Consider the following 20493-nt stretch of genomic DNA (forward strand, 5'->3'; position numbering starts at 1 on the left):
GATATAACCGCTTTTTTCGAAACTAAACTGTTGCTAAAAGAAAAGTGACTATATTTGTCAAAGTTTAAAAGTTTGATCAATATTTAATAAAGAGAGAATAAAAATATATATTATATTTAAATATAAATTTAAATGATTTAAATTGTTAAACTTCATATGATGGCATGATGGTTAAGGATGTTTACCGTTCTAGGTGTAACTTAAGTTCAAATTGTATTATTTGTTCGGACTTTAACCTGTTATTGTAATTCATCAAAAAAAAATCATTTAAATGATTCTAAGCAAAAAATAACTATGCTCAAAATATGGATTAGGTAATATATTATATTGTAATGTAAATGTTTAAAAAATATGTTACAAATTTTTAATGAGAAGCGCATGCGAATTCCAAGTTATATTATTGGATTATAATTATATTTAATTTTTAAATATTTTTACTTTTTAAAAGTTAGAAAAAAGATAACAACATCAGTTAAATCTTATTTTGGAATGCTAACAACTCCCCGTTGCGTATGCTAAAAGTCCCTGTGGTTTTTCAATGCGACATTGAAAGAGATGAAAGTAGTATTCACCATTGACTTCAAGCAAAGTGCCAAAAGTGGAGATGATATTCTTAAAAGATTACTACTAAGAAGGGGAAACTTACGTGATCTAAATGTGAACTTCGGACCAATTAACTAATACCCATTTTCGCGGTAAAAAAAAGAAATCACTTCCAATACTGAAAACATCAGCAGAAAGTTGACTCTTTATACCCAGCATAAGAGTGCGTGCATCTATTGTAACATCTTTGAAAATTTCTTGGTCTTAATAATATTATTTTGAGTAATTATGAGTTGAATTTTTTAAAATAAATTAAATGTGATTTATAAGTGTCAATGGAGAAAATAATAGGAGACCATAAAAAATTCAAAAGACTTATGTATCATGTCACCCACCATTAATTGTTGGAGAATAATTTTTTTTTCCTTGTAATTTGGTCTTTATCATCAATAAAGACCCCTCCAAGCCAAAAGCTATAAAATTTTCATGGAAAATTTACATAGTAAGCTTAGTGTTAATGTTTGAAGAGAGAAAATCTAGATAATTTGAGAAACTAAGGCTTTAAGGTAAGATTTTCATGATATAGTAGTAGTAGTATCATATTTATTATAATTATTTCAACACGAAAATATTATGAAATAAGTATATTGATTTCTCATGTTTTATGGAATTGCTATGAAATGAAGAGAAAGACAAGAAAGAGGATGGAAGGATTGTAGACAAGAAGAAACAAGTAATAAAGTTTGAAGAAAACATAACCTAGTTAAGATTTGTAAGTACTTTAGACTTCTTTCTTACTTAATTAGATTTTTGAAAATAATAAATTAATGAACATGTTAATGTCATGAATTTAAGTCATTGTAACTTACTAAATGTGAAAGTAGTAAATGATTGTAGTTATTCTTGATGTAATTAAATGTGTAGAAAAAGGACTAAATTGTAAAATATTAAAAAGTTATGTGTGGCTATGAAATTATGAAACTTGATTGTGCTTGTGATGAATATTGATTTTATATTAATGTTAAAGTTGTTGTTGTAATGACCCGAATTTTACCGTTACCGAAAAAGTGTATTTTCGGGTCTCCATTTCTGAAAAATGGATTCGTAAATATTTATTAAAAATATTTACTAAGTAAAATGAGTGGTTAATTAGAATTTAATTAAGTGAATTTAATTTAATTAAGGGTAATTAAGTAAAAGGACCAAATTGAATAAAGAGTAAAAGTTGAATTATAGATTAAAAGAAAATAAAAGGACTAAAAAGAAAATTATACAAAAGTATAAATTGAGGTGGTTTATCGAAAATCTAAGATTTTTTTTATGTTTAGTATATTATTATATTATTATATTATTATATTATTATATTATTATATAATAAAGATACTTTATGTTTTAATTATATTATATTATATTATATTATATTATATTATATTATATTATATTATATATATAAATTAAAGAAGCAAATGAAAGTAAATAGAAACAGAATGAAACGAAACAGAGAGTAGGGGAGAAAAAGAAAGAAAGAAGGGGAGAAAAGGGAAAATTCAAGGTTTGAAGCTTTAAGCTTTAATAGGTAAGTCAATCAAGCCCTTTTTACTTAATTTTGATGTTTTAGAAGTTTTAGAATAAAGTTTTGATGAAATTAAGTTGATATTTTGATAGTTATTAGATTTCTAGATATTGTCCACGTTAAATAAAATGATGAATTAAGGGCTAAATTGATAGAAATTCAAGTTAAAAATGATACAAGGATTGAATTGTAAAGTGATTCATAAGTTTTATGCTTTAAGGACTAAATTGAAAGAATTTCGAAATTATAGTTTTATGATGAAAAATAGATAATTATGTCAAAGTTTGGTTAAAATTGAGTAGAAATAAAGTATGAATTAAGATAGAAAAGTAGGTGAATTTAGTTAGAATTAAATTGAAATTAGAGTAAATCAACATTTTGTACTAAGACTATTTTGGACAGCAGCAGTAGTCTAAGTTTGAAAAATCACCAAAAATTGTAGAAATTGAATTAGAGGATGAATAAAATATGGAATTAAATATTATTGAGTCTAGTTTCTTATAGAAGAAACAATATAAGCAACTGAATTGTAAATTAGGAGATATAATGAATTTTGTGAGACAAGGTCAGAATGAATTCGGGTTCCCCTGTTCTGACTTTGGAAAATCACCAAAAATATAAGAAAAATAATTAGAGGCTTAAAGTTATATGTTTAGAATCCCTAATGAGTCTATTTTCAGGAGAAATCAACGGGAATGTTATCTAAGTTCTGTACTGTGAGATAATTAATTTTTAGTGAAGAAGGGACGAAACTGTCAGACAGCAGAATAGGGTAGAATTTAAAGAATAAACTGTACTTAATGGCTAAACCAAAAATTCTGAAAATTTTATTGTAAGAAGATTTGTGAGTCTAGTTTCAGGAAAAATTAGCGGATCTTAATTTAGAATTCTGTAACTCAAGATATGAATTAGTAATGTATTAATGATTATGAATTGTATTAATTTCGTAGTCAATGTGGTACCGGAAATCTTGGCTAAGAAAGGACAAGACAAAGTCAACGGGAGTTAGCTCGAAAATTACGGTTTGTATTTCTATAATCCGAACTTAGTTATTATTTGTTATATTTATATACATATGGCAATTGTTAGTGTTAGAATTATGATGTTTTACAATTGGAATGGATTGATTTTGGTATGCGATGAATTTATTAAATTTATATTGATTGAAATTATTTTGATTGAATTTATATTGATTGAATTATATAATATATATGACTTATGTAGAAATTTGAATATTGAATGAATGTTATATTGAAAAATATATTGATTGGAAATATGAGGAAATTGATATGAATATATGAGATTGTGATATTTGAATATTTGGTATTGAAAAGTAAATTGAATTGTATTGAATTATGAATTAATGTGCATAATTGAAATATATTTGTTGAATTGAATGAAATTGTATGAATTGTGAAAATGGGTGAATATATGTGATTATCAGAATGGTATATTGATGAAAGAATTATTAAATTGAGAAAGTGAATGAAATACCCTATTAACTAGTCGGGCTGAGTCGGATATAATTGGCATGCCATAGGATCTGGAAGTGTGCGGGATTTGCCAGCTTTATCGATCAGGAACTTTATGTGTCGTATTTCAGGCACATCGTGTGTCATATCAGGCACCTCGTGTGTCATTTTAGGCAATTTATGTGTCGTATACTGATCAGGTACTATGTACCATTTTAGGCACAATGTGCCGTACTGGTGTGTTTGGGTTGGAATCCATGTATCCGTCAAAGTCCGGGTTTGTTAATAGGGGTAAATAAGTGAAAGATAAATCGAATAAATTTGATTGATTAAGCTATTGAAATGAAACGAGAAATTGAATTGAGAATTGAAAATTTATATGAAATTGAAAATATGAACCAAAGGTTCATGAAATGATTTGGAGTTCGAATTGATGATATATGATGCCACTTGATGAATTGAAATGTGATTTGAGATATATGAATCGTATGTATATACTGAAAGCTATCAGGGATAGTAAGTTGATATGATATAAATGAAATTGACTGTTATTGAAATGAATTAAAATAGAATATGATTGATAAGTGTATAGTTGAATATAGTTTAATGATATTGAATTGTGAATAAATTAAGGAAAGCTATATCGAATAGTAAGTGAAAGAATGGAGTAAATAATAATGGATTTAGTTAAGAATTGAACAATTATGTTATTGTGTTTATTATATGATTTGTATAAAATTTATATGGTAAGTAGTTGAAATTTATCTATGAATAAATAATTGAATAATTGTAATTATTATTATGATCTTAAGTATTTGTTATATTATTAATTGTTCGGATTATAGAAATACCACTGAGTATACCATACTCAGCGTACGGTTTGTTTCCGTGCGCAGGTTAAGTAAAGATAGTATGTTGAATCAGCATTCTAAGACGATCCCGAATCCATTAAGGTAAAGTATGTTGAGTATTGATAATGGCATGTACTTAGGACGTTTTATGAGAGTCATTTAGGTTATAAAAGTATTGATGAAATGAGTAAATTATGGTTGGCAACGGTATGTAGTATGAATTTTGAAATTTACTAAAAATTCGTAGTGATTCTAAATTAGTCCCGAATTGAATTTACTGTTCATATTGAACAGCGAGGGCCCATTAAAGGGACGACATCTTAAAACTAGGATGTGTGAATATTTATTTTAATTAATGACCGAAATTGGATCAGATCGACTGGTAATATCTCGTAACCCTGTTCCGGTGACGATATAGGGTTAGGGGACGTTACAAATTTAGTGGTATCAGAGCTATTCAGGTTTAGCCGATTCTCGGACTAAATCGAGCTCGAATTGAGTCTAGAGGTACATGCCATAATTGAGTCGAAATTGAGTCGGGATCGGATGCTGATATATTTGTTTGGTACTGTTTTATAGTGAAAATGTTAGACGAAAATATCGATGGTATTGATTATGAAATGTATCTTTGAGACGAATAGTCTCGTGAATTAGATGAAAACCGAATCAACAACACCGGGTATAAACTCAATGGGTAATTAATTCTTGAATAATAACTGATGAAATAATAGAAAAAGAAATGATAAATAATTATTTAGAATTATAACTGATGTTCTTCAGTGAGTAGAAGAAATTGTATCTGCTACAGTATATATCCCTCCTGTTTCTTACTCGGTTCCCGAAGTGCTTCAAGGTATAGAGCTTGTCTGAACGGGTAAGTTATCTGCTGTTAATGATCTGTACATGTATATATATATAGTGTGGATGAATTGAGAATTACAGTTGAGAATGATCTTGAAAGAAATTGAAACCTGGTTAGAGAATATTATCGGGATTGTAAATGAATTGTTCTGATCACCGATTAAATGTTAGAAGGGTATGATATTCCTGTTAAAAGATTTAGGTTATCAGTGGTAGAAAAATTGATTATGTTGTGATTAAGAAAGGGTTATTTAGAAATTTTCTGAGATGAGTTCTGAAAGAAATATATATATATCAGTCAGAGATTTCTTGATCAGAAACATACAGAATTCTTGAAGCTTAAACAAGATCATATAATCGCAATCGTATGAAGGAATTTGTTTGATTAAATAAATATATCAGAGGGTATATTCCGATAGAAACTGTATGATACAAATGGTTTGAAGATGGTTTAAATGAAGACAGAAGCTAAAGAATATAGAATAAGGAATGGAATATGTGTTAGACATGATTCTCCTGATTTTTATCTTAGTGATTGCTTGAAGAAAATTGAAAAAAACATTATTCAGAGTTCAAGACCGAGTAATGTAGTTAAAAGAGGTAGGTTACCCTGTAATCTCAGAAATACGAGTGAAAGCCGAAGTGTGACAAATGACTTCACTGTAAAATCTGAAGAATAAACATCAGCCAGGGTATATGTTAATTGTATATGAGAAGATTTATCTCTACCGGATGTCATTACAGGTACTTTCTTCTTTATCGACACTAATATGATTATTTTAAATTGATCTTGGTTTGACTATTCCTATGATTACATAAGTTTAGTATCTATTAAAGATTTGTCTGTTGAGTTTGCTGAAATTTTTGGATTGAAGCATTAAATTTTTCAGATTAGTATTTATGGGCTGATAAGATCTGCAGGAACTGTTTGATAATGATACTACTGTTTTCTGATCGATTTGATGTTCTTACTGTTTGATATAATCTCAATAATGGAATGGTTAATTCTGCATGATATGGTGGTAAATTATAAGCAGAAGTATAATATGTTGCAAGATCAAGATGATGAAATGTTTTGTTGAATCAGAGAAGATTGAGCTAATTGTCTATTGTGATATTGAACATGCCAACACAGATATATGCCGGAAAGGGGTCATGGTATTTACCTTGTTTATGTATTGAATATTAAAATATTTAAGTTAAGGTTTAAATCAATGGCAATAGTGCAAGAGAATTCTAATGTGTTTCCAGAAGAGTTGCCCAAACTACTGTTGATTGAAGAAGTTGAATGTGCTATAGATTTTGTAACTGAAATAATAGTGAAAAATATATTTGAAATTAGAAGTTTTCTAAAACTAGTCGGTTATTACAGAAAGATATGGAATTGGAATGATCTGATAGACGTTAGCAAGGTTCCGATTAGTTGAAAGCTCAGTTAACTGAAGCACTAGTTCTGGTTCAGTCTGAAATCCGATAAAGAAACTTGTGATTTACAGGATAGCAGTGTTTTGATGCAAAAAAAAAGTGAAGTAATGGTTTATGTTATGAAATGTTAGAATCACATAGGAAGAATTATTTGATACCTGATTCGGAAGTGGTAGTTATTGTTCTTGCATTAAAAGATCAAGATATGATAATTAATTATCATCCGAAAAGACAAATGAATGTATGTATATTCAAGTTGAAAGCTTTGTTTTGTGTTATGAGCTATGAACATCTGACTGTTATCATTTGAAGATTGATCAATTTTGGTAGAGATAAAAAAAAAATTAAACCGACTTCTTTACAGCAGATCTGCGAAGCTCAGAAATGTAGTAATGAGTTATCGGTTAAATGGATATAGTATACAGATGATTTCTGATTAAACATTTCGGATTGGATATGATGGTTGTTTGCTATTTAGAAATAAAAGCTGAACAGAGGGATTCAGAACTTATACAGGAGAATTTGCATGAAATTATAGCAGTACTATGTCTATGCATTCTGGAAGAATAAGATGTACAGTGATTTGAGACAGATGTATTGAAGACTAGGAAAAGAAAACCAATACTTTGAATTTGCATATAAATGTTTATATTAGGTACAGATATCTTCAGAACTGTTACAACCAATGGTGATATCAAAATGGAAATGAGATATAATTTCTATGAGTTTGAATTGGAATTATCTCTATTTTTGAAAAAGAATATGCGGAGCTGTTTGATTCGTGAAATTGAAAAAAAGTGCAAGTAATTCAAAAGCATCGAAAGCAACTTTTAATAGACGAAATTGTATGTAGATTTAAAATGTCGGGATTTGAGCATTACGCCGTTGATGCGGTATTTCTTAAAGTTTCACATCGAAGAAAACTTTGAGATTGGGATGAAAAAGGAAATTAAATTCTCGCTCATTGGGCCATGTAAAATTTCAAAAAAAAAAGTCGATCGGTAATATATTATTGGGTTTTACTTCCAAAATTACAAGAAATTTATGGGGATTATCAGGATTTGGTGCTCAAAAGATGTAAATCAGATCTTTTACATGTTATATCGACAAAGGATATTGAGATTTGACGCAATCTATTGTATGAGAAAGAGCCGGTTGAGATACTAGCCTGAGCGGTAATGTCATAATATTGAGGAAACAATACGAGAACCGAAAGAAACAGTGAGATCACTGAACCCCCACCTCTCTTTTAGGCAAATTTCGAGGACGAAATTTCTTAAGGGGGAGAGAATTGTAATGACCCGAATTTTACCGTTACTGAAAAAGTGTATTTTCGGGTCTCCGTTTCTGAAAAATGGATTCGTAAATATTTATTAAAAATATTTTCGAAGTAAAATGAGTGGTTAATTAGAGTTTAATCAAGTGAATTTAATTTAATTAAGAGTAATTAAGTAAAAGGACCAAATTGAATAAAGTGTGAAAGTTGAATTATAGATTAAAAGAAAATAAAAAGGACTAAAAGGAAAATTATACAAAAAGTATAAATTGAGGCGGTTTATCGTGAAGAAAATCTAAGATTTTTTTTTTATGTTTAGTATATTATTATATTATTATATTATTATATAATAAAGATACTTTATGTTTTAATTATATTATATTATATTATATTATATTATATTATATTATATTATATTATATATATAAACTAAAGAAGCAAATGAAAGTAAATAGAAACAGAATGAAACGAAACAGAGAGCAGGGGAGAAAAGAAAGAAAGAAGGGAGAAAAGGGAAAATTCAAGGTTCAAGCTTTAAGCTTTAATAGGTAAGTCAATCAAGCCCTTTTACTTAATTTTGATGTTTTAGAAGTTTTAGAACAAAGTTTTGATGAAATTAAGTTGATATTTTGATAGTTATTAGATTTCTAGATATTGTCCACGTTAAATAAAATGATGAATTAAGGGCTAAATTGATAGAAATTCAAGTTAAAAATGATACAAGGATTGAATTGTAAAGTGATTCATAAGTTTTATGCTTTAAGGACTAAATTGAAAGAATTTCGAAATTATGGTTTTATGATGAAAAATAGATAATTATGTCAAAGTTTGGTTAAAAATCGAGTAGAAATAAAGTATGAATTAAGATAGAAAAGTAAGTGAATTTAGTTAGAATTAAATTGAAATTAAAGTAAATCAACATTTTGTACTAAGACTATTTTGGACAGCAACAGTAGTCTAAGTTTGAAAAATCACCAAAAATTGTAGAAATTGAATTAGAGGATGAATAAAATATGGAATTAAATATTATTGAGTCTAGTTTCTTATAGAAGAAACAATATAAGCAACTGACTTGTAAATTAGGAGATATAATGAATTTTGTGAGACAAGGTCAGAATGAATTCGGGTTCCCCTATTCTGAATTTGGAAAATCACCAAAAATTGAAGAAAAATAATTATAGGCTTAAATTTATATGTTTAGAATCCCTAATGAGTCTATTTTCAGGAGAAATCAACGGGAATGTTATCCGAGTTCTGTACTGTGAGATAATTAATTTTTAGTGAAGAAGGGACGAAACTGTCAGACAGCAGAATAAGGGTGAATTTAAAGAATAAACTGTACTTAATGGCTAAACCAAAAATTCTGAAAATTTTATTGTAAGAAGATTTGTGAGTCTAGTTTCAGGAAAAATTAGCGGATCTTAATTTAGAATTCTGTAACTCAAGATATGAATTAGTAATGTATTAATGATTATGAATTGTATTAATTTCGTAGTCAATGTGGTACCGGAAATCTTGGCTAAGAAAGGACAAGACAAAGTCAACGGGAGTTAGCTCGAAAATTACGGTTTGTATTTCTATAATCCGAACTTAGTTATTATTTGTTATATTTATATACATATGGCAATTGTTAGTGTTAGAATTATGATGTTTTACAATTGGAATGGATTGATTTTGGTATGCGATGAATTTATTGAATTTATATTGATTGAAATTATTTTGATTGAATTTATATTGATTGAATTATATAATATATATGACTTATGTAGAAATTTGAATATTGAATGAATGTTATATTGAAAAATATATTGATTGGAAATATGAGGAAATTGATATGAATATATGAGATTGTGATATTTGAATATTTGGTATTGAAAAGTAAATTGAATTGTATTGAATTATGAATTAATGTGCATAATTGAAATATATTTGTTGAGTTGAATGAAATTGTATGAATTGTGAAAATGGGTGAATATATGTGATTATTAGAATGGTATATTGATGAAAGAATTATTAAATTGAGAAAGTGAATGAAATACCCTATTAACTAGTCGGGCTGAGTCGGATATAATTGGCATGCCATAGGATCTGGAAGTGTGCGGGATTTGCCGACTTTATCGATCAGGAACTTTATGTGTCGTATTTCAGGCACCTCGTGTGTCGTATCAGGCACCTCGTGTGTCGTTTTAGGCACTTTATGTGTCGTATACTGATCAGGTACTATGTACCGTTTTAGGCACAATGTGCCGTACTGGTGTGTTTGGATTGGAATCCGTGTATCCACCAAAGTCCGAGTTTGTTAATAGGGGTAAATAAGTGAAAGATAAATCGAATAAATTTGATTGATCAAGCTATTGAAATGAAACGAGAAATTGAATTGAGAATTGAAAATTTATATGAAATTGAAAATATGAACCAAAGGTTCATGAAATGATTGGAGTTCGAATTGATGATATATGATGCCACTTGATGAATTGAAATGTTATTTGAGATATATGAATCGTATGTGTATACTGAAAGCTATCAGGGATAGTAAGTTGATATGATATAAATGAAATTGACTGTTATTGAAATGAATTAAAATGGAATATGATTGATAAGTGTATAGTTGAATATAGTTTAATGATATTGAATTGTGAATAAATTAAGGAAAGCTATACCGAATAGTAAGTGAAAGAATGGAGTAAATACTAATGGATTTAGTTAAGAATTGAACAATTATGTTATTGTGTTTATTATATGATTTGTATAAAATTTATATGGTAAGTAGTTGAAATTTATCTATGAATAAATTATTGAATAATTGCAATTATTATTATGATCTTAAGTATTTGTTATATTATTAATTGTTCAGATTATAGAAATACCACTGAGTATACCATACTCAACAGTCACGGTTTGTTTTCGCATGCAGTTAAGTAAAGATAGTACGTTGAATCAGCATCCCAAGACGATCCCGAATTCATTAAGGTAAAGTATGTTGAGTATTGATAATGGCATGTACCTACGACGTTTTATGAGAGTCATTTAGGTTATAGAAGTATTGATGAAATGAGTAAATTATGTTTGGCAACGGTATGTAGTAAGAATTTTGAAATTTACTAAAAATTCGTAGTGATTCTAAATTAGTCCCGAATTGAATTTACTGTTCATATTGAACAGCGAGGGCCCATTAAAGGGACGACATCTTAAAACTAGGATGTGTGTGAATATTTATTTTAATTAATGACCGAAATTGGACTGTACTGACTGGTAATGTCTCGTAACCCTGTTCCGGTGACGGTATAGGGTTAGGGGACGTTACAGTTGTAAACAAGTTTTGAACTTGTGGGATGTAGATGACATGCCATTAGGAATTCTATAGCGGGCTCGTGTATTTAGCACTTTGATGCTCGTGTTTAAACACTTTTAGTGTTCGTGATAATCTAGCACTTATGTGCTCATGTACTTCTGAATGATGAAAGTATGGTAAGTGAAAATGTGTTAATTAACTTTGTTGCTATTCTATACTTTATCTTTGGTTTAATTCTTGTAATCATGTTAAATATATTTATTCATTAAATTAGCTAATTAAATTCAACTGTAAGATTTGAATTTCTAAGTAAGCTTTCATAAGCTTAACGCGATGTTTTGAACACGTAGGTAAAGATCATTTTGAAGACATCATTTGAAGTGGCCATCCTTGTCTCATCATCAAGCTAAGATTAAAGTGTATAGAACTTGTATTTTGATAATTGCATGGCATGTACACAGGATTAGAACCATTAAAATATTTGTAGTAAATTAGCTAAGTGGTTTCAAACCTATGTCATGCATGCTTAACATTAATTTGTAACTTACAATGATCTTTATTGGGTGGATATATGCATGTGTTATATGTGATTTTTAAATGATATTTGATATATTTAAATTTTAAAAATGTTTAGAAATGTCGTGGAGTGATTGAAGATATATAGTTTTGACTTAGTTTTAGGTGTTTAAGCCATGTTGTGGGCGATATTTAATATTTAGTGTTGCAACATTGGACTATGTTGTGACACTATGAGTCAGTGTCACAGCATTGGAATATTTTGCCCTGTCGCGACACTTATTTTTCAATATTACGGCATTAACTTTATTTTGACCTAAAAAGACCCTAAATGGTTCCATTTGTAAGCAAACTCTAAAGAAAGTATAGAAATGATTTGAAAAACTTCAAATAAGCTTAAATATGTTAAAATGAAGTGTTTAGATAAGTATTTAAATTAAACGATTGTCGCATTTAAATGTAATATTTCTTACTCAAATGTAATATTACATGTATAGTATGATATACATAGTTTTCTGTGCTTCTGTTTTCCATAGAGTGTACAGTCTCGCATTAAGATACTGCTAAAAATTTTAATAAATAAATTGGTTTGGACACCTCGTAACGCACTGCATCTCGACAATGATCGTTGGTTGCCTCCGATTGTCGAATTCAATAAAAATCAGCATTCAAGAATATGTCATCTCAAGTCTCCACTTCAACCTTGGTTAATCATATCTACAAAGTATGTATACATTTTGAAGTTGTATAAGTCGGCCATAAAAGCAAGCAATAGTAAAATAAAATGATTTGGTTTATGTGGTTAAGTTTATAGTTTGACCAATAAAAGGTGACACTTTCGATTTTTAGAAGTAGGCTTTTGGATAAAATGACATTTTAATTTCTTATGAAACTTTCAACTGTAATGCCAAACTCCTATATGGGATAAATTTGGCGCAGATTATTAGACGCCCATAAAAAAAGTAATATATTAGTTGCCAAGCTCATTTCTTTGCATGACCAAAAGATATTTCCTGCTCATCTCCCCTCGCCTTGTTTTGGCACAGGGTGCAGGCCATACAGTTTTTCCGAAGGCTAAACAACAAGAGAACCCGGACAATAACAGCACAAACGATGCAGATCAAGCGATAGAAACAACTGAAACAGGCTATTCAGTAATTACTAATGCAAAAAATACAGAAAAAACCTTGAATCCATTTACGACCCCAAAAACATAGATCTATAATGCCAGTTATTATTTCAGCTTACAAATCAAACATGGGATAACAGTGTAAGTTTTTATGGGATTAATGCATACAACAGAACAGTAATGCAGTGAGTGATAACAGGTCTCCCACTCCCTTTTGTTTTTTCTATGATGTTACTTGTTAAGTACATCACGGGAAAAAAAATTGTGGACTTTGTCTAGAGATTTAAAAAAAGTTAATGGACGGTTTTATGTGAAAAACCCCTTGTGGTGGCTCACACAATGTAATTAACCTCGATTTCTCCTTTCATTTTTTATCGTAAGCGTGGCTGCGAGCAGTATAAGTAATCTCCTTACTTCATGTTTAAGGTCACACACAACTGCAAGCAATTGCAACAAAGTGAAAAAAAGTTGAGAAATCTAAATTCAATGGCAGAGAAGGAAGGGGGGATTGTGAAGAAAGGGCATGATGAGGGAATGAAAATGGCTATTGGTCTTCTGGAAGAGTTTGGGCTCCCATTGGGACTTCTCCCTCTTGCAGATGTGATTGAAGTTGGTTTCGTAAGGAATACAGGTTACATGTGGATTGTGCAGAAAAAGAAGGTTGAACACAAATTTCAGATGATCAGCAAACTGGTGAGTTATGACACTGAAATTACTGGTTTTGTTGACAAGAAGCAGATCAAGAAGCTGAAGGGAGTTAAGGCTAGAGAACTCATGTTATGGCCTCCAGTGAATGAGATTGTAGTGGACGATCCATCCACTGGCAAAATTCACTTCAAGAGCCTCGCTGGTGTAACCAAGACCTTTCCAGTTGACGCATTCGCTGCCGGGCAGTAAAAATATGCACCGTCTTGTTCTTTGGGAGCCACCAGAGTCCAGAAGCTATGGGGGTTTTTTGTGCTGCTTTATGTTTTACTTGTATGCAATTTGTGTTGATACGGATTAATGGTGCATTAATCATGCCAATGTTCAACCAAACAAATATATATACAAATGTAAATAAAACCAAGTGACTTCATTATTCAGTGGTCACTTCAAATCCAATTTCAACAACGGTGATGGCATCCTTTGTCCTTTGATTATCAGATATGGCCGTCATAAACAAAAGCAGCATTAATAAAAAATAAAATAACCATTAATTCCAACAGGCAAGCATTTGCTAATCTCCTAGTATAAAGGAACAGTAGTAGGGCTACTCTATTCACATATGACACACATCTAACCGGCTTTTATGCAATTGAAAAGCAGAAAAGGAATAACTCAAGCTCCACAATTCCATTGCATCAGCCCAAATACAATGAACCCAATCGAGCTTTTCGGCCAACGCATTGAAGTTTCTCCTTCTTGAACTGGTTCAAGGCCTTCACGGTTATGGTGAAACACTGGGTCAGCTGCTTAGCCTCGCCAAGGTAGATTTTATTAGATTTCTTTTTTCTCGTTACTGGTAGATGGCCTCCGGCCCAACATTAGAGGTTTAAATTGGATCTCTTAACATAATTTTTTGATAATTTATCAACCCAACCATTGGTTAATTAGTAAAAGAGATTTTCTCCTCCTTATTAAAGAAAAAAAACATAATTTGAATTACTATTTAATATTTAAATTTGTAATTGAGCAGATTTGATTATTACAAAATTGATAATTTGAAATTTTAATTAAAATATTTTTAAATTCATAACAAATATAATATCTCAACCATAGTTTAACGATGTTTAGTGAGATTAACCTTTATTTTAATTTTTAAATAATAAAAGTTCTTGAGCAATTTTGTAATAATACTATGATGTCAAGTTCTTTTTTTTCAATTGCGTAGGGTTTTAATAATTTTATATAAAAATATAAAAACAAAATATTGTCGTAATAATAGAATTTACTTTTTAAAAACATGAATTTTTAATTATTTGTCGATTAAATTTAAATTTTATTGATGAGTGAGACTAATTCAATTAAACATTTAAATAATAATATAAATTAATATACTCATATTTTACAAAATAACTAAAAATTATGATAATTCTTTTATATTTTTATTGTATCTTAAGTACTTGACTTTTAAAATATACTTACAAATCAATATTTGGGTATGTTTGTAAATTATTTAAAATTATAATTAGATGTAATTATTTGTAATTACATATATGTCTTAGGTATTATTGTAATTATTGAACCTAATTGAATTAAGTGTAATTAGAACACCCTCAATTACTTGCTCCAATTTCAATAGGAGTTGATAATTTGGGAAATTACATGGATAATCAATAAAGATAAGCTTTAATTTCTTTCCTTTTAAATAATATAATTATGCAATTATAAATTTTAAATTTTACTGCCAAATATAATATAAAAATTAAAATATAATTACATTTTATTATTCAAACATATCTAAAAATTAAATTTAATATAATTACTATTTTGATAATTACATTTTATTGCACTTAATTTTAGTCCAAATACACCAAAAATTTTATTTAGATACAAATCAAAAGCTAAATCTAATTTATGACATAATATATATATATATATATATATATATATATATAAGTTAAAAATAAAATAATTCAAGGATTTTTTTTTTACTGGATTGCTGGTTATGGTGATTAGAGATTAAGCCCCAGCAACATCTATCAAAACAAAGTATACCTCGCAGTAACTAATATTATTTGAGTGAATTTTGAGAAATGGCATCTATAATTCAATATACATAAGTAGAGATGGCAACGATGCAGGACAAGGAGATTTTTTGCTCCTCTCAACCTTCATCAGATGTACTTCTAAAATTCGATTCGAAATTAAATATTATTTTTTGTTTTAATGAAAAATTAAAGTTATACTTAATTCTAATCCACATCTGATTCAATATGTTATAATCTTTATTTTTATTTACTTTTATCTAATAAAACAATAAAATTCAATGTTTTTATTATTTTTTACTGGTGCTTTTAAGTTTTTAAGTACACTATAAAAATAGTCATTCAATTATTAGTGTGTTTTTGTTTTGGTCACCTAGGTTTAAAATTTTTCATTTTAGTCACTAATGCTATCAAAATTTAATATTTTGGTCACTCCTCTGTTAAATCACTAATTGTGACCTTTTTCTATTGCAATAAAAACAAATTTAGCCCTGCAATACTGATTTAGTCTTAAATCTAAAAATTAAACAAAAATTAGTCCTAAACTTTACACATTTTGTCAATTTAGTCTTGATTCTTATAATTTTAAAATTAAAAGCTTTAAAAATAGAAAATATTTAAAAGTTCATTTTTGATAAAAAATATGTAAGATTTTATAAAATTACATACAAATTTATCAAAATATTTATAAATAAATATATCTTTTCTAACATAAAATTTATTTATTAAAATAATAATCTTATAAATAAAATAATTTAATGGGGAAAACCATGAAGAAGATTTACATAGATTCAACTTTGCCCTTTTTTCAACATTAGCGACCATCATGTTCAAGTTGGCTAAAAAAACTATAGCCTAAGGTCAAAAAGGGAGAGAATTGATGGCTTTAAAGTTGCTTCTCGGAACAAGTTTGTTATGTTTGAGGTTGTGCTCAAGGGTGGGCATGATTGAGTATGTATAGGTAAGGATAAGGTCTCAGAGACCCGATAAGTAGAAGGCTATGCCAACAACTCCACAACCAATTTCTAGTTCAACGGCGCAATGATAGAGGATGTGGAGACTAAAGAGATCATAGTAAATGTTATTGATGTCAGTGGTTGTGGGTGAAAATAGTGCCCAGTGCTCCGCAAATTTGACAAGGACTAAAGAGTAAAGCCACACATATAATAGAATTTATTATTTATAAAAGAAACTAAAAAATTGAATTTGGATTAGATCTTGTTTGTGGGTTTTAGAAATATTTTATTTAAAAAGCATGATTTTAATAAATAAATTTCATGTAAAAAAAGAGAAAATAAGTATTCATTTATTTATAATTGTGTATGTATTTTTATAAAATCTTATTTATTTTTATAAGAAATGAACTTTTAAAATTTTTTTTATTTTTGAATTTTTAAGAAGTGAGACTAAATTGATAGAATGTGTAAAGTTAAGGGTTAAATGTAACACCCCTAACTCACATCTGTCGTCGAAATAGGGTTACAAGATGTTACCGAAGTTTACGGAATAATTACACAAAAATTCTATTATTTACTTATATTCACATCAAAGCTGTCTACTCGAGTCATAATCACTAAATTATTTATATCTTAAGCTACAGAATTCTAAATTAAGATCCGTAAAAATCATTTGAAACTAGACTCATATATCTTTCTATAATAAAATTTTCAGAATTTATGGATTAGCCAAAAAATACAGTTTATTTTTCAAAGTTACCCCTGTTCTATTGTTTAACAGTTTCGACTTTTCTTTACTGAAAATTAATTATCTCATAGTACAGAATTCGGGTGATGTTCCCATTTGTTTTTTTTGAAACAATACTCATTAAGGATTTTAAGCATATGAATTATAATCCATAATTATTTTTGTACAATTTTTAATGATTTTCTAAAGTCAGAATAGGGGAGCTCGAAATCACTCTGACCTTGTCTCACAGAAATTAAAATATCTCCTAATATGAAAGTCTTTTGCGTACACCGTTTCTTCTATGTGAAACTAGATTCAATAGGATTTTATTTCATATCTTATTTAACCTCTAATTCAATTTTTATAATTTATGGTGAATTTTCAAAGTTGAACTACTGCTATTAACCAAAAACTGTTTTAGTACAAAATATTGTTAACTAGTTTATAACATCTTTACTTCATTTCATTTAAACTCTATACATGCCATATAAATCTTTAAACATAAAAAAAAGCTACCGGAATTGATCTGGATAGTGAGCTTTGTTGTGATGATCCAATCTACTAACTTCCCTTTAATACAATCTACATAAAAATATCAAACACACACAAGTAAGCTTATTGAAGCTTAGTAAGTTCATAGGTTTAAATGTAATGCTTACCAATCATAATATTTCCAAACAATAATAAAACATTTACTAAAGTTCCCTGCCATCCACAACAATTGTTATAATACTTCACATAGTTGAGCTCAACATTAGCAACTACACGGTCCCTTTTCATTTTAGTTCACACCTCATATATTACTTATTATCAAATTAGGAAACGTCTTACGAAATTGAGTACGTCGTTTCTCAGTGCCATGATTCACAACTCATTATGGTTTTCCTCATTGAAATACCATACCTACATTTCACAACTCGGTATGGGAAATGTCATACCTACTTTTCTTAACTCAGTATGGATAATACCATACCTACGTTTCACAACTCAATATGGATGGTACCATACCTTCGTTTGACAACTTTTCTATGGATCAACCATGGTCTTATTCGTCAATTCATCACATGTCACGATACAAACATACTCAATTCTGCGTTTTTCTAATTTAAATTTCCATATTTATTCTTTCATTTTAACATAATTTTCACAATCCCACAGCAAATTCATATACAATAACACATTATATCATTCAATCATTCACAACTAAACATGTAAATTCAACCATATAAACTTACCCGGCTGATTTGTAGAAGATATTAAAATTTAGGGACTATTCTGCAACTTTTTCTTTTTCTCGTTCTTCTTTAGATTCTTGATATATAATGTAAAATATTTTCACTCATTAGTATTTATTTTATTTCTATTTCACTTCATAATTTATGCTCTTCAATTTTCAAAATCTCACTTTTATCCCAAAATTTACAATTTTTACAATTTAGTCCCTGCTCAATTTACCCATAAATTGAACTAAAATTTCTCAATTAACACTTTATTTTATCATTATAAACTATTTCACAACCTTTTATATTCTTAATTTCGACACCAACCTCTAATTCACAACTTTTTCACAATTAGGTCCTAAATACCATTTTCTATCAAAATCACTTAATAAAACTACCTTAATATGAAATTAGAACTTAAATTTCATAATAATTCATCATAAACTTCCCTTACTCATCCAGGGTAACTTCTAATTTCACCCACCAAATCAAAAACTAATGAATTCTATAAGTGGACCTAATTGTAAAAGTCATAAAAAATAAAAATTATCAAGAAAAAGCAAGAATAAAATTCAAATGATGTAAAAATATGAAAAACCAGCTTTCTCCAGACCTCCTATGGCGTTTTGGATGAGAAAATATGAAGAGATCTCTAGATTTTTCAATTTTGTCCTTATTTTATATGTTAAAGTTCTAAAATTTCCAATTTTGCCCTTATTTCCCTTATTTTTCTGCTGATTTTCTTGCCCTTGCCGTCCAACCTATTCAATTTTAGGCTTAATTTCCCTTTAAATCCTCTTTCTTTTAACACTTGAGCTATTTAATCCTTCTAGTAAATTTTTCTTTTGTTACAATTTAGTCCTTCTTATTTAATTGACTACCCAAACATTAAAATTTCTCAAGAAAACTTTAATACTAACTTAATGATACTTCATAAATATTTCTAAAAATATTTATGGCTTGGTTTTCAAATTCAACTTCTCGATAACTTATTTTTGACCTGTTTAACGTAATAAATTCTTTTAATTCACTAAATTCACCAATTCACAAATTCTTCTAAATTCTTACTTGGCTCATAAATATTAAATTACTATCTTGTTCAATATTACTTGTCGGATTTAGTGATCTCAAATCACCATTTCCGACACCACTGAAAATTAAGCCGTTACATTAAATTTGTTGAATTTTTAGAATTAACACTAAATTGATAGAATTTGTAAACATTGGAGGGCTAAATTTTTTATTATTCCTATAAAAAAAAGGCGACCATTAGTTATTTAACAGATGAATGGCCTAAATATTAAATATTTGAAAACGTTAGTTACTAAAGTAAAAAATTTAAACATGGATGACTAAAACAAAAATATAATAATAATTGAGTGATTATTTTTATAATTTACCCTAATTTTTTTGGTAGAAGTATGCTAAAACAAATGTTAATAAAATATTATTATTATATTTATATATAAAAGTATTTTGGTAATTATATTAATCTCGACTTGAATAATTGAAAAATTAAATCCAACCTAAAAAAAAAAAAACCTTGATGGGGTCATATTGGAAGTGTTGGGTCCGGGGTTTTATGCCCTCCAAAGGTTTAAAGCTGCAGGTTAAAAAGATCCAAACAAGAAAAAAGCAAAAGCTGCTGCAATGAGGAAAAAGGAAAACTTTTTCCATAAAATTGATTGAGTGGGAGCTTGCTTAACGTAACAAAGTTTGCTTTCCCAGGTTGAATGTGATTGACATACCCATTCTGTTACGAGAAAGGAGTGGAGGGATCTGACTAGCACGCCTAGTATTTCAAAGATGGTTTTCATGTGGTCCACCTCACTTCATCCCAGGCATAAACTATTACAAAGATGGTTTTTTTCACATGGATTCCAAAATGAAAGGAATCTTGGAATCTGCATGATGTTGATTTCAAGAAGTGAGCGTCAATACGTTATAATGATTGATAAG

At 28.7% G+C, this 20493-nt stretch overlaps 1 protein-coding gene across 1 annotated transcript; it reads left to right on the top strand.

The window, feature by feature from the left end:
- The first annotated feature begins 13210 nt into the window (after positions 1 to 13210).
- On the top strand, positions 13211 to 13940 carry LOC108452703 (uncharacterized). The gene has a single exon (XM_017750502.2). It carries the CDS (start codon positions 13356 to 13358, stop codon positions 13833 to 13835), a length of 480 nt encoding a protein of 159 aa, XP_017605991.2. The 5' UTR covers positions 13211 to 13355; the 3' UTR covers positions 13836 to 13940.
- The last annotated feature ends 6553 nt before the right edge of the window (positions 13941 to 20493 follow it).

This window comes from Gossypium arboreum, chromosome 5 (assembly GCF_025698485.1).
Source record: "Gossypium arboreum isolate Shixiya-1 chromosome 5, ASM2569848v2, whole genome shotgun sequence".
Lineage (NCBI taxonomy): Eukaryota > Viridiplantae > Streptophyta > Magnoliopsida > Malvales > Malvaceae > Gossypium > Gossypium arboreum.